Source organism: Chrysoperla carnea, chromosome 2, assembly GCF_905475395.1.
Source record: "Chrysoperla carnea chromosome 2, inChrCarn1.1, whole genome shotgun sequence".
In the NCBI taxonomy this organism is placed as follows: domain Eukaryota; kingdom Metazoa; phylum Arthropoda; class Insecta; order Neuroptera; family Chrysopidae; genus Chrysoperla; species Chrysoperla carnea.
Genome location: NC_058338.1, coordinates 39375693 through 39394258, shown reverse-complemented (window position 1 = coordinate 39394258; position 18566 = coordinate 39375693). Strand labels below are relative to the sequence as shown.

The following is an 18566-nucleotide window of genomic DNA, read 5'->3' as shown; positions in this document are numbered from 1 at the left end:
TAATTTTTATAATACGAACATGGCAGAGGTATCTTTTGTTTTGAACAACTTTCGTGAACAAAAATTTTGGTTTTTAAATAAGTGAAACTATTTTTTATAAAAAAAAAGATGTCCTAAAAACATAAAAATGTACTTTAATATTTTTTTCAGGAAGCATTTTTTTGTATTTCTTTTTTCAAAAGCACAAGAATTCATCATTATTACTTATAAAATAATATTATTAAATTTATTAACATCGTTGCAACAATTTTAAAGTATATAAAAAATATTTTATTTAAATATTATAAAATTTGTGCTAATATAAAGCAATTTAACAAATTTATTATATTATTTTTTTTATTTGGCACTTTTTTAATTCGATATGCCCTTTTTAAAAAAATTATAGAATTTTCAAACTCAAGGAACTAAATTAAATGTTTCATTTATCTGCATGGCAAGTTTCAGACTAAAAATGTAGATAAAAAGTCAGCCTATAAATTATTACAACAGAAAAAATTTATTCTTGATACTTTTTTAACAGAGTCGTAATAACAAATTTACTAACGCGAACTTGGGTGAAATATTAAAATATATATGTAAATGGGCACACAAATAAATCAAAGCTTATTGAAATATCGATTTGAAAACGAACAGGTTTGAGGTTTGTTTATTTGTGATTGAAGCAACCTATAAAAAACTATTTCATCCAAAATCGTATTGGGCGATACAATTCTTTTTTAGATTTGTATGTCTGTTGCCGTTCTTAATATGGTTCTAATATTCTTTTCATTCACATTTCTTTTAATTATTTAACTTTACTTATCACTTGTTTACGTTGCTTGTACTGTCTACTAAATATATCCCGAATAATTCGCTATTTTTCCAAGAGTTTGTAAAATTCTATTAAGTATTCTCTAAAGAAAAAAAATTATAAAACTAATAGTAGATAAAAATTTTAATACTAAATTTTAGTAGCAATTAACAACAATTTAATAAAAATTGTTAAATTAATAACCGCAAATGTTAAGATTGTGAAGTAGAATTTGATGAATTTGACTTGGATAGTGGCGATGAGTTGATTCCAAATACTTGGAAAAATTTACTTTTGATACCAGTTCGTTCAGTTTCATTTGTAGTACGCGTAGTAGCAGTTGCGCTCGTGTTGCCAAAATTTGACTGTTACAAAATTATAAACATCTAAATATTTTTGTAAGTGCCTTCTAAATTATCATTAGCCTATTAATATTTTTATCTAAATTTAAAAAAATTTACTACAACATACATCATTGTTTTATTTCAACATAATGCAGTCTAAAAATTTTCAGACATTCATTCGACTTGGGATTTATTGGAGAATTGAAATAGTGATAACCTCCCTACTTCGAATTTTGTATGTTTTCCGGGGCTTCAGTTTATTAAAATGCAATGTAATGTTTATCTGAATCCAGAACTATAAATGCAGGCAATAAGTTAACAACTTTGAACACTTGTACAATATATTTCATCCACATTTCTATTTTACCATCTCAACAAAATGATAATACATAATATTCGGGGAAAATCGACATGATATTTATGGAAGCACATAGTGTTTTAAAGAAATTTTTGTGATAAATTTTAGTCCATTTTGAACACGTGGTGTATTCAGCTTGTTTTGTTAACAAGAAATGTTTAAAATAACAATCAACAGTTTATTGTATTGATTGCAGTGAGCTTTAATTTGTGGAATTTCACTTTTATATATTTAGGTGTTGGCAAAAATTTATTTAGAATAATTAATTTTGCTAATACCACTTTTTTTATAAGGTAATTTCAATAAATAACTACTAAAAATACGTGACATGTGTTTAAAACTTTAAAGGGGCGACTAAGGTCAGTCGAAATGAACTGGTAAACATCTACTTTTGGTGTTGCTTTATATCATAATCAAATTTTTTTTTTTTTTTTGTGACAATGAAAACGTTCAGGAACGCAAAATTCGTTGTAAAGAATCTTACACATCAGCAAAAAGAAGAACTATAATATGTATGACCCAAGAATACATTACTAATGTAAGCAATTAAATAACATACATAAATTAGATCTAAAAGTTTACATTTTATTTCAATGTTGCAATTTAGAAATTCAGTTTACTTGTAGTCATGAAAAACTAGCGCTTCATCGAATTCATCAATAAATTATAAGAACCCACTATATATACACAACAAAGTTTGAATTTTATTTCAACAGTTGGCACTCTCAAACTCTCTATAGCCTCCACCCGCTATAGTCTCGAATAGTTGATGTTTGTGAAGCGATAAAGATTTATAAACATAAAGATAGGCAAAATACTTAGCAATATATATTTATTGTTATTTTAAATATAATTTTTATTAATAAAACTGGTTTAATCTTTTTGATTGCCGCAGACGAATCTCTTTTATAATTTCGATTAAATTTGAATATAGTATGTATAATTGTTTGAGATGATAAATCAGATTGGTATACATTTGGACTATACATTTATATATAGAGATGAATATTTTCGTCACAATTTTTTTAAGTTCAAAACATATTCAAAATTTAATCAATTACAGCCATAAAAACTACAACAATTTATTGAAATTATTATACAAAGCCCTTTAATTATTAGATTCCCAAAAAAAGTATTAGTAACTCGATAGAGTGCTAAAAGAAAGAAGATTAAGTGCAAAAAAAAACTGACAAAAATAACACTACTTTCAATGTAATATGGAGTTGATATGTTGCTTTTGTAATCTTTGTGTATTTTTTGATAAATATAAAAAATCAAATAATAAAATATTACAAAATTAAACAAAATAAAAAATATTAAAGAAGAGAGTGATTGTGTGATTGAATTAGATTAATGCCAGTCACCGTAGGATTGATACGTACGGTTTTTCTATGCTGACGTGTCCGTGCCACAGCTACTAAGGTCCCAAAAATAACGCATTTTTCAACAAAATACCTACCGTCTATTATAGCGCAGCTGTATTAACCAGCCAATATTTTTACACCACAATACACCCTTTTTTATGTATTACTTAACTAGTATTCAGTTAACTAATCAATAAATCAATGTAGAGAAAATTTGTAAACATTATAAAATTAAAGTCGAGTGTTCATTAAGACGCTAGGCGTTTAGGCGATTAAATCAAACAAACTACGACCTGAAGAATAAAGACGCTTTCATTTGGGCCACTACGTCTCCATTTTATAATGATATATTCTGTCGTATCAAATGGCTTCAATTCAACTAATCGTTTAACGGATACAAACTTTAGCAAAACTAAATTGTTTTGCTATTTAAAATTTACACATTTATTGTAAGACATCATATATTGCAAGATTGCCTGCATTATTATTAACAACGAACAATTCCAATGAAAATATTAAAAAAATTAATAGCAATATTTTTACATTTTTGGCACATTTCAAACGCTTCCTAAGAACTTTTTTTTAAAATGACATAATAACTCCAATTTGCGTTTCATTGCGTCATACCAAATGACTCAATCCTCATAATAAACTTATGTGGCAGTTAATCTGATAAATTGGAACTTTTAATTAGTAAAATAAAGGTTCAATAAATGGCCTATGTGGCGCTAGGGAAGAAAAAGTTGTAATGTGAATTTGAGATTTGTTTGTTCACATTAGGAGGATATTTTAATCATACATATGGAACATATTAATAATACGGCCGTTATAATCTAAAAATTGTGCTAAACAAAGTCACTTTATGACTATATAAAATAAAATTATAAAACCAAATAGAGTAATTTAAAAAGAACGTGGCAGTTCTTGACTTAATTTTGCTAAAATTATAGTGCCACGTCGATATTTCTTAATACTAATTATATTTATATTTACAATTTTACAAATTTTCTCTTATATTTCATTTTTTTTATCTTAAATTTTTATATCAACTTATTCATAATATTTGTGTTCAGATTGGAAAGTCGTTAATATAAGTGAAATCGATAATTTTCCAAGTGTGAATTCGTTTTTCAAGAATAGAATTTTATGATCCAATAATAGAACTTTCAGATCCAACTTATTCTCGATTAATTGAAGACACTAAGAGAAAGAAACTAATATAACATTTAAAATCTCTTATTTTCTGGACTTACAAGAAAAAGATAGACAAATTTTGAAAATAAAATAAAATAACTATTCCCACAAACTTGAATCACACTTTCCATCTGCTGAATACAAAAATTTCCATATTAATGTAAATATAATCATGGTACTCACCTCTTCACCATCGTACTGCATTGAATCAATACTTTCGCGGGAACCTCGTCTAGAATGTTTGTCTTTCGAGCTAGATGTGCTACTCTGACGACGTTTTTCACCATCGGCAGAATTTCCCAATATTTGAGCGACCTTAGCTTGTTTAACTATATCTAAAGCCTAAACAACAACGGAAATTTTGTTTAGTAATAATAGAAACTAAAAAGACAAATATAAACAAAAACTATGAATATAATTTAATTTTTTTCTAGCATGATTTGTTATTATTTTGGTATTATTATGATGGAAAAAAAACAGAAATTAAAATGCGTTAATATATCAGTAATCAAGTTGTTTTATTAAACGACCCCATTGTATGCTTTTAATATAATCAAACTGAGATACGTATGTATAAACACTCTTGGGTAAAAATGCAACGACTAGCCAAAATTTCAAGTCAATCCATCGACTACTTTTTGTATTTTGCGGATACAAACATACAGAAGCTTTTTTATATATAAAGATAATTGGGAAATATTCCAATTTAATACCTTATACATTTCCGATTTCTATTAAAAATACAAAAATTCGAAATAAATAATTAAGAAGTTTTCCACTTTAATATGTTAACTGCCGAATTAAAGATTATTTAACCCAAATTTCGAAGATTATTTTGGTAAAAACAACAAAATTCATCATATTTTTATATACAAATCGCCTTTTTATAACTGATTTTAGCTGATAAAAAATTTAGAAAAAAAATTCGTACAATGCCGATATTATCAAAACATAAAGCAATAAATTTTAAAGCTGAAAATGGCTTCGCAATTATTGCACTCAAGCTAAATAATTAAGTAATCGAATATCACTTACTTGTTGCACATGCTGCCGCATTAAAAAAATTTTAATAAAATTAGTTATGCTAAATGCAAATTATTTATGAAGAAAATAAATATTTTATTATAAATTACTGATTAAATTTTGAAAAAAACTAATGAACTCCTTATTCATAAAAATATTTATTTTCTAATACTGCTGCTGCTAAATTTAAGCCGCGCAGAAACATGCAATATTTTTAAAAATTAACGCTAACGTAAAGCAATTAAGAATTTTATAAATTTTGTTTTCAAAAAATCGAAAAAATGTAATTTGGGTACTCGTATCATTTACAACAAATAAAATTATCGAGGTAATGAAATAATATTGTTATCGTTGGCTATTTTTATTAATTCCAATCCATTTATAATAGATGCATTTTTTAGGTTTCATGATTGTTAAAGAATAGATAATAAAAAGTTTTGTAAGATTTAGGAAACTATTTATGGAAGTCAATTAACTACCAAGACTCGTAGAAAATTAAAAAAATGTAATATTTTCCAAGCTTTTAAAACGTATAAAATACGTTATTTTATATGTTGATGAATCAACATCGAAATGTAGTATGCAAACTTCCGTACAAAAAAAAAAAAAAAAAATTACAAGAAAGTAGATTTTAAGCCTGCTTGTGTACGGGTGCTGTTAAAGTAACAACCGCCGGGGCTTACTATAGTAAAAAAATAACGAACGAGTCGCTTCAACGTATAAAACTGCTAGTCAGTTAGTTATATTAAGACTGCCGTTGAATTGGCGTTATAAGCATTCTATACGCAAGTTATCTGGCAAATTATTTTATAAAGAGTTAAATAATTGATCACATTAAATCGATTTTTCTTAAAAAGTATTTTTTTATTGCCTGTTAATATAAAAATTTATTACAAACCTCTTTTCTACTTCTCAAAGCACAATCCTCTAAAGTTTCAGCAGCTTCATATTTGCCTTGACGACGATACAATGCACCTAAATTTTTCAATGTTGTGGTAACTGTTGGTGAATCAACTTTTGCCGCTTTATGCCATCCTCCATATTCACCATAAGGGGCATTTTCTTTGTTACGGTGCTTATTTTCTTCACGTTCTTCGGCCACTTGCCAAATTGGTTTGTTGTCACCTAAATTAAAAATATTTAATCTTTAATTAACTGTCATTTTTTTTACCGTAAAAATTGTATAACAAAATACAAAGTGTTACAAAATTTACTAAAAACAAATGTAACACTTTGTTTAATTGCTGATTTGAATATATTTGAAGCGCCAAGATGAAAAACGACTTCCTTATACTTTTTTCTTATAATGGTAAATAATGTCTTATTTGGTTAATGATTTGGATTAAGTCTAAAAGTAATAAATGTAAATATTTTATCGTTTTTCAATTTGTCTTTCATTCTAAGTGATATTATCCTTGTCATATAGGGTGGCCCAACACAAATGAAACGCATTACATCAAAACAAAAGTGATGTATATGTACAAAAAAAAGTATGAAATTTCTAGATATTAATGAATCAGGTGATTTAATAATTCTCTTTAACAAAATTCTGGCATTCGTACCAAAATCTATCCAGTATAATACATTTTTTTCTTTTTTAATTTATTAAAAGAATAAATGATATCCATATACATACACATCAGAGATTGTGTGATATTTTATTTTAGATGATTAAATTATGTCAGATTTGATTGATCTTTACGTACATTTTCTAGAAATTATTCTTCTTTGGTCTGTTACTATTGTACATTCTGTTAAATAATTACAAAGATGACACAATAAAAATGAAAACGGCTGATATAAAGCATTCAAGGTAGACCGTGATAGTATTGGAAACAATCCAACTTCTTCAACCCAACATAATATCGAAAAAGTTAAAAAGGTGACTCTGACAATTGCCAATCCAAATTTGTTTGCCTGATTTTTGTGGATTATTTTCATCCATGAGAAGTGTTGCCGTTTGGCAATTATCAAATTTGATCCCACCTGAATTATTTGTTCCCGAAATTAACAAGCTGAAGGGTATACCAAGCTGAAGGGTATACCAAAAGCAACAATGTTAAACATTTCAAATAATTATAAAAACGGAAGATGTACATTAAATGAAGTATACTATAAAGATAATTTTTGCGAGATGTATGTGTATTTGCTAATAATTTTATCGTTGTGCAAAATAAGACAACCAAGTGCATTGCTATCTTTCCAAACACTGAAATATTATATTAATTGTGTATAATATGTAATTTCACTATGTGTAATATTCGTATATTCGTTGCGTATATCTCATTTTATTTAGTGATGAATGTCATCTTGTGAATTACGACTAACTTCACATGTTTATTTCGTGTAACAATATGCACCACATGGTTATAACTATGTGATACCCACGATGTTCATTCAGATGATTTTGTCATAGCACACCAAAAGAAGAATAATTTTAAAAACAAAAAATTATAACATAGGAAAACAAAAAAAGAAATTTGAGCCACTGTATAAAATTTAAAAAAAAAATATATGTAATTATTCTATGAAAATAATGCATTTCATTTGTAGCAGATCACCCTTATATCAGATGTTTCATTTAATAATTATTGAAATTTTATATTAAAAGATTAGTTTTACATATAAATAAACATATTAAAAATTATTTTAATAAAAAATGGGACTAAATTTTAAATGAAACATCTTATACATACAAATACAAAATTGATGAATAAAAAGCGTCACCTACTTTTTATATGCAATTAAGCAGTATAAAAATTCACAATTGTTCTATTAATTTTTCCAGTAATTACTAATTTTACATAACAAAAATAAAAAATACACAAAACTTAAAAAAAACATCGATCGATTTCACAAAATATTTGTACACAAGAGTCTCACATTTTCGTTAATTAGTAATTATCAGAAATATTAGTACTTTACAAAAACAAATTATTAATCATCACAATTTTCTCATTTTCGCACAAATTCACTAAACTTTTTTTATCACTTTGATAATTTAATATCAAAGAAAGTGGGGAGAAACTAACTGATGTATTTAATATCCCGTTTAAATTTTGATTTAAAACATCACTTGATTTAAAATTTCAAAAGTCTTATTTTTATAATCACCTTTAATGAATTTACAGAAAAACGAATGTTATAAGTTTTTCAAATCAAATGATGTTCGATTATGATAAATGTAGTTTCATTACAAACTAAAATTACTCGATTTTATTATTATATAAAAATTTATTTTCGATTGAATCAAATTTCGACCTTGGTAGTAAGTTATCATCAGGGAAATAAATTCTCAATTAATTCTCAGCTCTTATGAATGCAAAATTTTATAATATAATTCTAAAGTATTCATAATTTATTATTTTGTTCAATTATTTTTTTTTAATTTTAAAAGAGGAATCAATAGTTCATCCATCAAAATTATATTATAAAATTTTGTATTATTAAGAGATGAAGAAGAAAAAAATATATATTTCTTAATCGTCCCTTAATAAAAATTGTTTTTTATTGATTGTTCCAAATAGCCTGAAATCAAAACCAATTAATTATAATGGAACAAGAAGATTATAAAATGTTAATTTTCCGTTTTTTACAAGTAAGTTAGAATCGATATTTAATTTCATAATTATTTGAAATTCACTTCTTCCTAACTACTTACTAGCTAATTCGTAAGAGTTAAGGCCATCCGGTTTAAACAAGATTCATTCTTAAGAACTTGAGTAATTTGTGTTAACTTACGATCTACATGTATCATAATCGTGTGTATCTAGGTGATAGAATTACTAAGTAATAAAATTAAATAAAAAAACAAAACTCATTCATGCAAGCCAATCAGCTATATTCAACGTAAAATTCAATGCAATACACATCAAAAATCATAATAATAAATTACATATAATAAATATATTACACATAAGATCAGTGGATTTTGTTTAAACATAAAATAGGAACAACGTCTACCTCTATACAGTGGCCAAATTATAACAAATCAAACAAATAATTTTTATTGTATAAAATGAAAATAAAACATTTTTAAAAGTAGATAAAAAGATTTACAAAAAAAAATAAATAAATAATAACATTCGTTAGAACGTTTTCAAGAAAACAACGAGTAATATTACTTATAATTTGTAACGATTATGCTGATTGATTGAAATAGTTATTATGACAGTCAGGGCCGTCTTTACTCGGGCGCAGGGTTTTAGGGGGCACCAGCCGATCGTCTTATACCTACATACACACGCCATGCGCAAGCTATTAGTTTTGAAAAGGGCTAAAACATTTATTATACCTATATAGGCAACAATATTGTTTACAAAATGTGCCTCAGACAGGTGTATACAATCACCTTGAGATGTATAAGCAAAAGATTTATTACATATTTGACAACAATGAACACATTAAAACAAAATAATAATGTTTGGCATACCTACTATTCTTTATTATTGAATAGAAAATTTATATAATTCGTATAGTAAAATGCTAGTTAATTTTTGCAAGAAGTTTGTATAAAATTATTGTTTTGTGGAAATTCTTTTGACAGAGATTAGTAAATTTGGCCATAATAAGTATCGAATCAAAATTATATTTAAAACAGAAGATAGTAAAAAGCTTGCCAACTTAAAAGCTAGAAAAATTGAATTTGATATTTAATTAAAAAAGTTACTAATGTTATTGTTTTTTGGTAATGGAGTCACACCCCAGTTCTTAATATGATTAATTCAGCCCTGATGACAGTATAATGATCGTTCAGATTTGATCATAAAAATTATTCAGAAGTATGCCAAAGGCATTTTACCAACTGGTGGCAAAAATAGTACTATTTTATATTATTTTAAGACAGACTTTTAAATTAACTGTTTTAATATTTTTTGAGTTATTATTAATTTTGCGTTTAACAAAAGTTTTAAATATGATTTGGAATCTTGTAACTTATTATTTTATTGTTTATAAGTCAATTTTAAATGGCATAAGTTAACTATTTCGAGTTAACTTATGTCTTTTGATAACTACATTAAATATTTCTCGTTGTTTTCATTGCATTTTTTTAGTATGGGAAAATAAGCTTAATATAAATAAATTGAAAAAATCGCAGTTATTTCACTGTAAGTTGAGAAGAAAATTGAATATGATTGTAGCTTTGAGCAGGAAATGGAAAATACACATTTTTAATGAATTAAATAATTTGAGCTGCATTATAAATTCTATATTCGGATTCTCTTAAAACATGCAAATTCCATTTTTAGCCATTAAAAAAAATATAATTAAATTTTAAACTCTTTAAGATAAAATTATACTACATAAAAAAAAAAACATACTTAAATTTATTATTAATTTTAATGAAAAACCAAATTCTAATTTAGAAAATTAATAAATAAATTTTTTAACATTAACAAAATATAATAATTTAACTAAATAGTACTTTTATTCACTAACAAATTAATCACATTTTCACATGAGGGAATGCAAAGTCACTATAGATATTGCTAATTTAGAAATTTTTGGTTCTCAAACAACATTATAATGTTATAAGAATTCCTTACAAAATAAAAAAAACTTTTATCGATAAATTAAATTTAGTTTTATAATTTATCAGTTTAAATTAGCCCGGAATAAATTTTCGCGTACATTTGAATAACTTTACTTTAAAAACTAATAAGATCATACTCAATAAAATGAAATTAATTAAAAACTAAATACGAGCAAACATTTCCATTGCGTAAAGAATCAAGGAATCGTACAGTTTCATCTCTCTAAGATACTCATAAAATTAATTATTATGCGTATAAAATAATTTTGTGATCGTATAACTAAACCAATAAAATTGATCTAATCTGAGTTTCACAAGGTGATCTAATTTCAGTTTCTTATGCTTGAGATAGTACATATTAAGCAATCTGTAAACACTACTCGAAAAATTTTTATCAAATAACTGCCATTTATTGTCCGATTTATAATTCTCCGACCGAAAAATCGAATTCCGTAAAGATATCTGCTTCCTAGAAAAACCCTCGAAATGTATCGGAAAAGTCAAATAAAATACGAGTCATTTATGGTCCGATTAGTAATTCTTTATTCATCTTTGTTAATTCATCGATTTTGATAACATTTTTATTCTTCGGCTTAAAATCATAAATTTAATCTGGCCCACTCGTTACCTTGACTCGAAAGTGCCTAACGTCAAATATTAATTTGTAACAACACATTTACTAAATGGATCATGGGACACACGTAAAATAGAGGAACAAAAAATTCATTTTTCAAAGAAGATTATTATCCGATGCGTCACTTTTACACATTTTTGATTAGTTAAATGAATGTTTAAAATTGCGATAAAACATATTATTGTCAACGGTGAGGGCTGTAAGATCCCGATTAATCTTTTTAGCGCGAAATTGAAGGTTTAGATGCGAAAACGATGCTGGTGAGATTAAAATATGTTGCTAGAAACGGTAGCTTTTTTATAAGAGCATTATTTTAAACTTTCAAACTCTTATGACAAATATTCGTCAAACAGAAGTTCAAGTATGTGTCATAAATGAAAGAATTAATTGTTGTAGAGGTTCTAGACCCGGTTTTTCAAGTGACAATATTTTTCATAATGAAAAACAACAATTATCCAGTAGGAAAATTACAAAAACTAAGTTTGATCACCTTTTACAAATTTTTTGTTTTGATTTTCTTTTAATAATATTTTTAAATATTACATACAATATAAATAATCAAATTTCATTTTATCACTACTGATCTCCGAATGAACGTAATTTAGAAGTGAAAAGAATCAAATGTACGACTTATAATTAGTACCAAAAAAAAAAAATTAAATTAAATAACTGACAAAAAAATTAACAACAAAAATGTTTATTAATAAAACTTATAAAAAAAAAAAAATTAATGTATTGTTTAAGAAACAGTTCGTTTTGGATATCCAATACCGAACTTACCATCAATTGTTCCAAATTCTCTTTCATGTGCTCTAGTTAATATTTGTTTGTATAATATTTCAGCTTCTTTATATTTTCCTTGCTTTAAATAACATGATGCCAAATTATTCTTTGTTTTGCCCACATTTGGATCATCTGGACCTAATTTTAATTCATATATTTCTAGTGCACGTTGATAATAACGTTCTACTTCTTCATATTTTCCCTTAAAAAAATTATTAAAAATATTTTTATTGCCTAAAATACTAATATTTCAATATTCAATTTTTAATCTTTTATCAAAAAACTAGTGATGATGCTCGGTAGCTTCAGCTAATAACTCCTAGTCTGTAAGTCTTACAAGGCCATAAATAATATAATAAAATAACTTGCTAATATGTCTACTAGACATACTAGAAAGAAATTAAGAAGCAAAAGACGAAACAGACTATGATTTTATTTAAATAGATGGATTTACTAACCTGATTTTGACATAATAACGCTAAATTATTCAATTGTTTTGCAACATCAGGATGCTCTTTGCCAAGAACTTTCTCACGGATTTCTAAAGCACGTTTACATAATGGCTCAGCTTCTTTATATTTGCCTCGTTTACCATAGAGCACGGCCAAATTATTTAGTGTTGCAGCAACTGCTGGATGATTTTCACCTAAAGTTTTTTCTCTAATTGTCAATGCGTCATTTAATAAATTAGCTGCTTCTTTGTATTTATTTTGGTCTCTGAAATAATATATTGAATTACAATTAAATATTTAAAATTATTAATAAAAATTCTTTTAAACACAGTCACAATATTCATAACTATTTTACACGTAGAAACGAAAGTATTTCAGATATGTTTGTAACAAGTAACAAACTGAATCATTCAGTATTTTTAAGGTTGTCAATTAATGAACTTTTTAACATAATATCTTTAAAACTACCTAATCGTCACAAATGACGTCAAAAGACTTTAAAACAACTTTTCCTATCACAAAAATGTTATCTTCGAAAATGCAGAACAAAAACTATCAAACTCTTTTGCTTTAGGCGATACATCAATTTTAGGTTGACGTATTTTTCTACCGTTTAGTCACTTGACAATTTTTTAGGTGTCTCGTGTCTTGAAGACGGTTTGTTCTATAGTTTAATATTTATTTCATAGATGAAATTCGAAAATCTTTTAAAACTATTAACCACCACAATCACTATCTGTTTTTCACTGCATTCGAAAGTAAAAAAAAATTATTACCTGTACACTAATGCTAAGATATTAAGCATTGTTGCAACATCAGGATGATCATGACCACTTGTTTTTTCTAAATCTTCCAAAGCTTGTTTACACAGTGGTACAGCTACTTCATACCGGCCTTGTGATGCATATTGAATAACAAGATTATGTAATGTTCGTAATCTAGCTGGAATTTCATAGCCTGCATTCACTTGTTGTGCAAATTGGCTAGGGGGAGTAGGAGACATAGCTAAAATAGAAAAAAAAACTATTAGTTTTTACTAATGGCTCAATATATTTATGGGGACATAATTTACATTTTCTGGATAAAAATATCCTTATCAAACTAACTCCATAGAATTATGGTTTTGTATCGGGTATTTTTTGGATCTAATAAATGCAAATAACTCGAAAAAACTTCAGAAACAATTCTATAAGTCTATGTATTATATACATGCTTTAAATTTTTTAACAAATTTAAATAAGTAATTATGTTAATTTACATATAAAAAATATTATTTATGCAATTTCGTCTCTTATTTTCACAATTTGTAATGCAACAAGTTTAATTAATTGTTATTTTTCAATAATTTTAATTTGACATTTACTATACCACATGTAAACAAATGAAAATTAGTTATATTTTAAACAAAATGCATAATTTATTGTAAATTTTGTAAGATGACAAGTGCTGCGATCGATTTATCTGTCCCCTCCGCCTAATATGCTCTCTGTCGATACATAGAAAAGTTGTATTTGAAAAAAGAAGATAATTAAAACTAGTTAGTATTCGGGAATTCAGTACTTTCATGCTTGAGAGGTCTTATAAAAAAACATTATGTAGGTATAAAACAAAACTTACTATTTCTTTCTTCAGTTTCATCATCCGGGAACAAATCAACAACTGGATCATCCTTTTTATTATCTTGTTTATTATCCGACTGATCTTCCGCAATATCTTGATCGTATTGACGAATTGATGATAAGAAATCGAGATGTTTTTTCTCTTCTTCTAATTGAGCCACAGCTTGTTCTGAAGCTTGTAATTTTTGTTGAGTATTTGCTAATTCGTCACGTAACCAAGCATTTTCTTGACAAAGCCTTCGAACTTGTGTGCGCAATTTTTGTTTTTCGGCTTCAACCATTTGTAAATGTGATGCAAGAGCCATCATTACCTATTTAAGGAAAAAAAAAATTTTAATAATTTAAAAAATATCAAGCTAAATGAATGAAAATAATAATAAAAATAAAATTCAGTTGCATTAATTATACTAAAATTCGAAATTGTTAATTTAAAACTAAGGCATGTTTATAATGATTCGTACATGTCCAATCAAGGGGATATATAAATCGCCTAAGTACAAATAATTTTAGTGAAAACTGCAGGGCTTGCATGTGGAATAATTGGATACAAAATCATTTGGTTATCTTCTGTATCCAGATTATTTGTTGAATTTGAACCATTACACTCTATGCATACCTTGAAATTTTAAAACTTGCAGTCCGACATTAAACGTCTTATAGCTCGAAAGGTATGGACGTTAGAAAATAGTTTCAAATAAAGGTTGTGGAGAATAGATAGATGTTTAAAAATAGATGCATTTTATTGATTAAACCAATATTATAAGATTTATCGGTTGGGATAAAAAAACTTGTTCATTAAATCAGTCATAAATCGTAAGCGTTAGATTTTACAAAAAAAGTTTATGTGAAACCGAAGATGCGAAATTTTATTATCTACAATAATAGTCTCTATGACTTTTGTCCTCAAGTGTTTTTCGAGATATTGACCAAAAACAAAAGGATGGCGTTTGAAGCTCTCCCGGAATCTGTCAGCATTTTGTGATTTTATACTGAGTAAGTGATCCTAACCCTTATAAAAAAAATCGGATCGGTAATTTAGAGCGATGTAAAATTGTATTTTTACTGGCCTGTATACTATTTTATATTATCCTGCACATTCCGAAAATAATTTTATAATGTACAGCCAATAACCCTCCGCCTAACCCAGAAACAAAATTTTCTTAAAATCAAACAGGTTAGCCTAGTTCTCGAAAATAATTTGTAACTCCGAAAGTTAGTACCTAATCCCTACTAACATAAGTATTATAATTTAAAACTGTAACGTTGGCTGTGAATTTTATTCTGTATGAAATACGTATTAATTTAACTGTCATTGAAAGGCATCAAATGTCCATACATTGTCAAATTTTTTCAAAATTTGGATAGAACAAAAACAGGAAATAATGATTTATTTGGCATTTGTGGCTGTGCATCTAGTTATTGATATGATCTTTATGGACGAAGATTTGGAGGAAGAAATACTTGATGATGTACTTTATCCAATTACAAGTGAAGTATTGTGTGTATTCCTAGTATTGTTAGGAGGTTTGTGGTTTGAAAGAAATCAAGTTGACAAAGATCCTTCGACTGCAACTGCAAATACAACTGTATATACAAATTATTACATTTTTCCACGGTGGAGAGGAGTGAACACATGCGGGCATATATTTGGAGGACTATTGGATGATTTTTGAGAATATATGGACATTTGTATGCCAATCAATTTCGATGAAAAAGTAAAAAACGAAAACTACGTTTCCATAGTAAATTAAGAATAAAAATAAATAATAACTAATGACTTTTAGTTGAAATGCTGAGAACTGGTAAAAAGAACTAGGCAATTTTAAAAAATGATTTATTTTCAATTAAAATCACGAAAAATACCTCAATAAAATGTCATTGTGTACTGTCAGATTTGGACAATTTCGATTTGGTCTAATAATACCAATTCTTCATGCATGTATTGAAGGAATTTTGTACTACTACAATGACACCGATTATGAACCGCGATCAGTTTTATACAGGTAAGTTTAGCTAACGACATAAGTTAAATCATTTGGGAAAAATGATTTTAGATCACTTCGTAAAGAGTGTAAGTAAAGTAACATTTTGCTAAACTTCACAACATCAAAGTGTAGCAAGTGAAAGTTAGATGTTTTAGTGTGTTGAAAGATAAGAGGGTAGTTTCTCAGCATAAAATGGCTCGAATAGGTGAACTAAGTGTAAAATGTCGTTCAACAGTAATTTCTTGTGAAGTTAGTTTCGTCGTAAATATAAAAAATGAGACTGAAGGGTATCATTTTTTAATAGACTCAGGAAAGATTCCTGCATGGCTAACTTACAAAAAACTTAGTTTTACATTTTTCGAAATAGTTACACTTTTATTGGCTGTGCCATGTTTACTGAATTAATTCTATGATAGACATACAAGCAAGTGGCAAAGTGGCTTTGAAATAACGAACTGATTTCTTAACAAAACAAGGCAGTTTTTTGCGTTTTTAAAAAATATTTTTGTATTTTAGAAGTGCTGTATCTATGCGTAAAAAAAATTTCATCATTTTCTTTTTAAAAGTAATCGCTAAACTGAATCATTATCTTTTATACAGTTTTGAAATGGGTGGATTACTTGGTCTTTTTTTGGAAGAATTAGTTTTTGATTGGGCACAGGATGTGAAAGACACAGAGAGAAAACAGAAGGAAGAGCAAGAAGATGCTGCAAATAAGAAAAAAATGTATAAGAAAAAAGATAAATATGTTGTTACAGTTATTGAAGAGAATGGAAAAAAGAAGCGTAAACCTTTATTTATATTTCGGCGGTATCCCAACGCATTCAAACAAGTACAACCATCAAACGAGGATGAAAAGAAAAAAAGGAAACGGTAATCTACGTAGAAACGTAAAAACCCAAAGAGGATAAAAAGGTAAAAAGAAGGTAGAGTGGTAAATTATGGGATTCAACTATTAAAAATGTTGATTGTTTATTTTATTGTATAAAGGGTGCAAGTCTTACAGACGAAATAATACACCTATATTCAAAAGTTATGTACATTCATGCTGACAACTTTTCAGTCATTATTAATTGAAAATAAATCATTTAAAAAAATATGCAAATAGTTTTAATCTTTCAAATATGATTACTAGAAGTATGACAGCTAAAAGTCTAAAAGACGTCCGAAGTAACCCTGAAAGTTACATCCTATGGCCATACCGGTAAGACCAAACTCAATGTTTTTAGTATAGTCTAAGTTTGTAAAAAAAAAATCCAAGCTGTGATCTTATTATTCAGACCAGAACTAAGGGAATAAATCCCTTACATCGCTATCTTATTTTTGTATACACTTTTTATAATCAGTGTGAATAAAAAAGAGTACTATAAAAGTATATCTTTTTTTACTTACATTGAATGTAAAAAGTGTATCCAAAAAGAACATATGAAGAAAGTGTATCCAAAAGTAACCATCTTAAACTTTCGTTGCGTATACTTTCTCTTATGGCTTCATATGTGTTACTAGGTGGTGTAATGTACTGGAGTGCTGACATATGGGATTGAAATATTAAAAATGTTGATTTTTCATTATATTTTACTTAGATAAAGGTGCAAGTGATACAGACCAAATTATAATACACTTATAAGAAACTTATGTAAAACCATGTTATATAAAATCGTTATTAATTGAAAATAAATCATTTTAAAAAGGTGATCGATCGATTTCAACTTTTGATGAAAATTGTATTATAATATCCTTAATAAGTGTAAAAAATTTGAGAATTTTCTACCAATAGCAAGACAACAGTCTTTAGCTAAATAATCGCCGTGTGAGCTTCAAAGAAATATAAACAATTTTCGAGGAATTTTAAATATTAATTCCGGTTTAAAACCTTGGTTTTGTACATTTTATTATTACGCTTGTATTAAGGCGCAAGTGGTATCATAGACCAAATAATACACCTTAAACTAAAGTTATGTAAATTCACGTTAACATCTTTTCATAGTCATTATTAATTGAAAATAAATATCATTAACAAAATTCAGACTGCCTTCTTATTACACAGGCTAAAATTATGGCAGTAATTTTGTAACTATCTTAAACTTTCCTCACAAATCTTAAATCACTCTTGACCCTGGAAGATTTACTTAAATATTTTTAAAACAAAAAAAAATTACGATAATATTTTAAAACTATAAACTATTTACGAAGTTTTAAAAATACTTTGACGTTTGCAGTCTGATCGTTAACGATTAAGGTAGTTCCATTGCTTGAACTATTGTGAAACCCAATTTAACAGAATTTTATCAATAGTGCTTACTATTAAATAGAAACCCTATTCTTAGTATGTGAAAAAAAATTGGTTGAATTCTGAACACCTCGTTAATTAGTGTTTTTATACCCCATATATGAAAAATAGTAGTATTTTAAGTTTAATCCCAAGTTTGTAATGATTAGAATGTAAAGCTTTTGACATGATACATAAAAATTGTTTTACAAAATTCG

At 26.9% G+C, this 18566-nt stretch overlaps 2 protein-coding genes across 7 annotated transcripts in view; one reads left to right on the top strand and one right to left on the bottom strand.

The window, feature by feature from the left end:
• The window catches only part of LOC123293901 (kinesin light chain), a 72754-nt gene that overhangs the window by 8152 nt on the left and 46036 nt on the right, over positions 1–18566 (bottom strand). For 2 of the 4 annotated variants that reach the window (XM_044874891.1, XM_044874892.1), the window contains 8 exons: positions 14093–14405; positions 13252–13480; positions 12482–12740; positions 12021–12225; positions 5972–6198; positions 5086–5097; positions 4234–4392; positions 470–1155 (listed from right to left, as the gene is read on the bottom strand). In XM_044874891.1, the coding sequence (XP_044730826.1) occupies positions 1003–1155; positions 4234–4392; positions 5086–5097; positions 5972–6198; positions 12021–12225; positions 12482–12740; positions 13252–13480; positions 14093–14405 (1557 nt within the window). In that variant the 3' untranslated portion in view covers positions 470–1002. Of the gene's footprint in view, positions 1–469; positions 1156–4233; positions 4393–5085; positions 5098–5971; positions 6199–12020; positions 12226–12481; positions 12741–13251; positions 13481–14092; positions 14406–18566 lie in introns of those variants that run through there. The other 2 variants (XM_044874894.1, XM_044874893.1) reach the window with 2 other exon arrangements.
• LOC123293903 lies at positions 15047–17685 on the top strand. Of its 3 annotated transcripts, none has more exons than XM_044874899.1 (4): positions 15047–15087; positions 15879–16097; positions 16680–17283; positions 17586–17685. In XM_044874899.1, the coding sequence occupies exons 2-3, from the start codon at positions 15967–15969 to the stop codon at positions 16954–16956; spliced, it is 408 nt and encodes a 135-aa protein (XP_044730834.1). In that variant the 5' UTR covers positions 15047–15087; positions 15879–15966; the 3' UTR covers positions 16957–17283; positions 17586–17685. The 3 variants fall into 3 exon arrangements, with proteins under 3 accessions (XP_044730834.1, XP_044730830.1, XP_044730833.1); XM_044874895.1 differs by lacking the exon at positions 15047–15087 and adding an exon at positions 15484–15809; XM_044874898.1 differs by lacking the exon at positions 15047–15087 and having other exon boundaries at positions 15484–16097.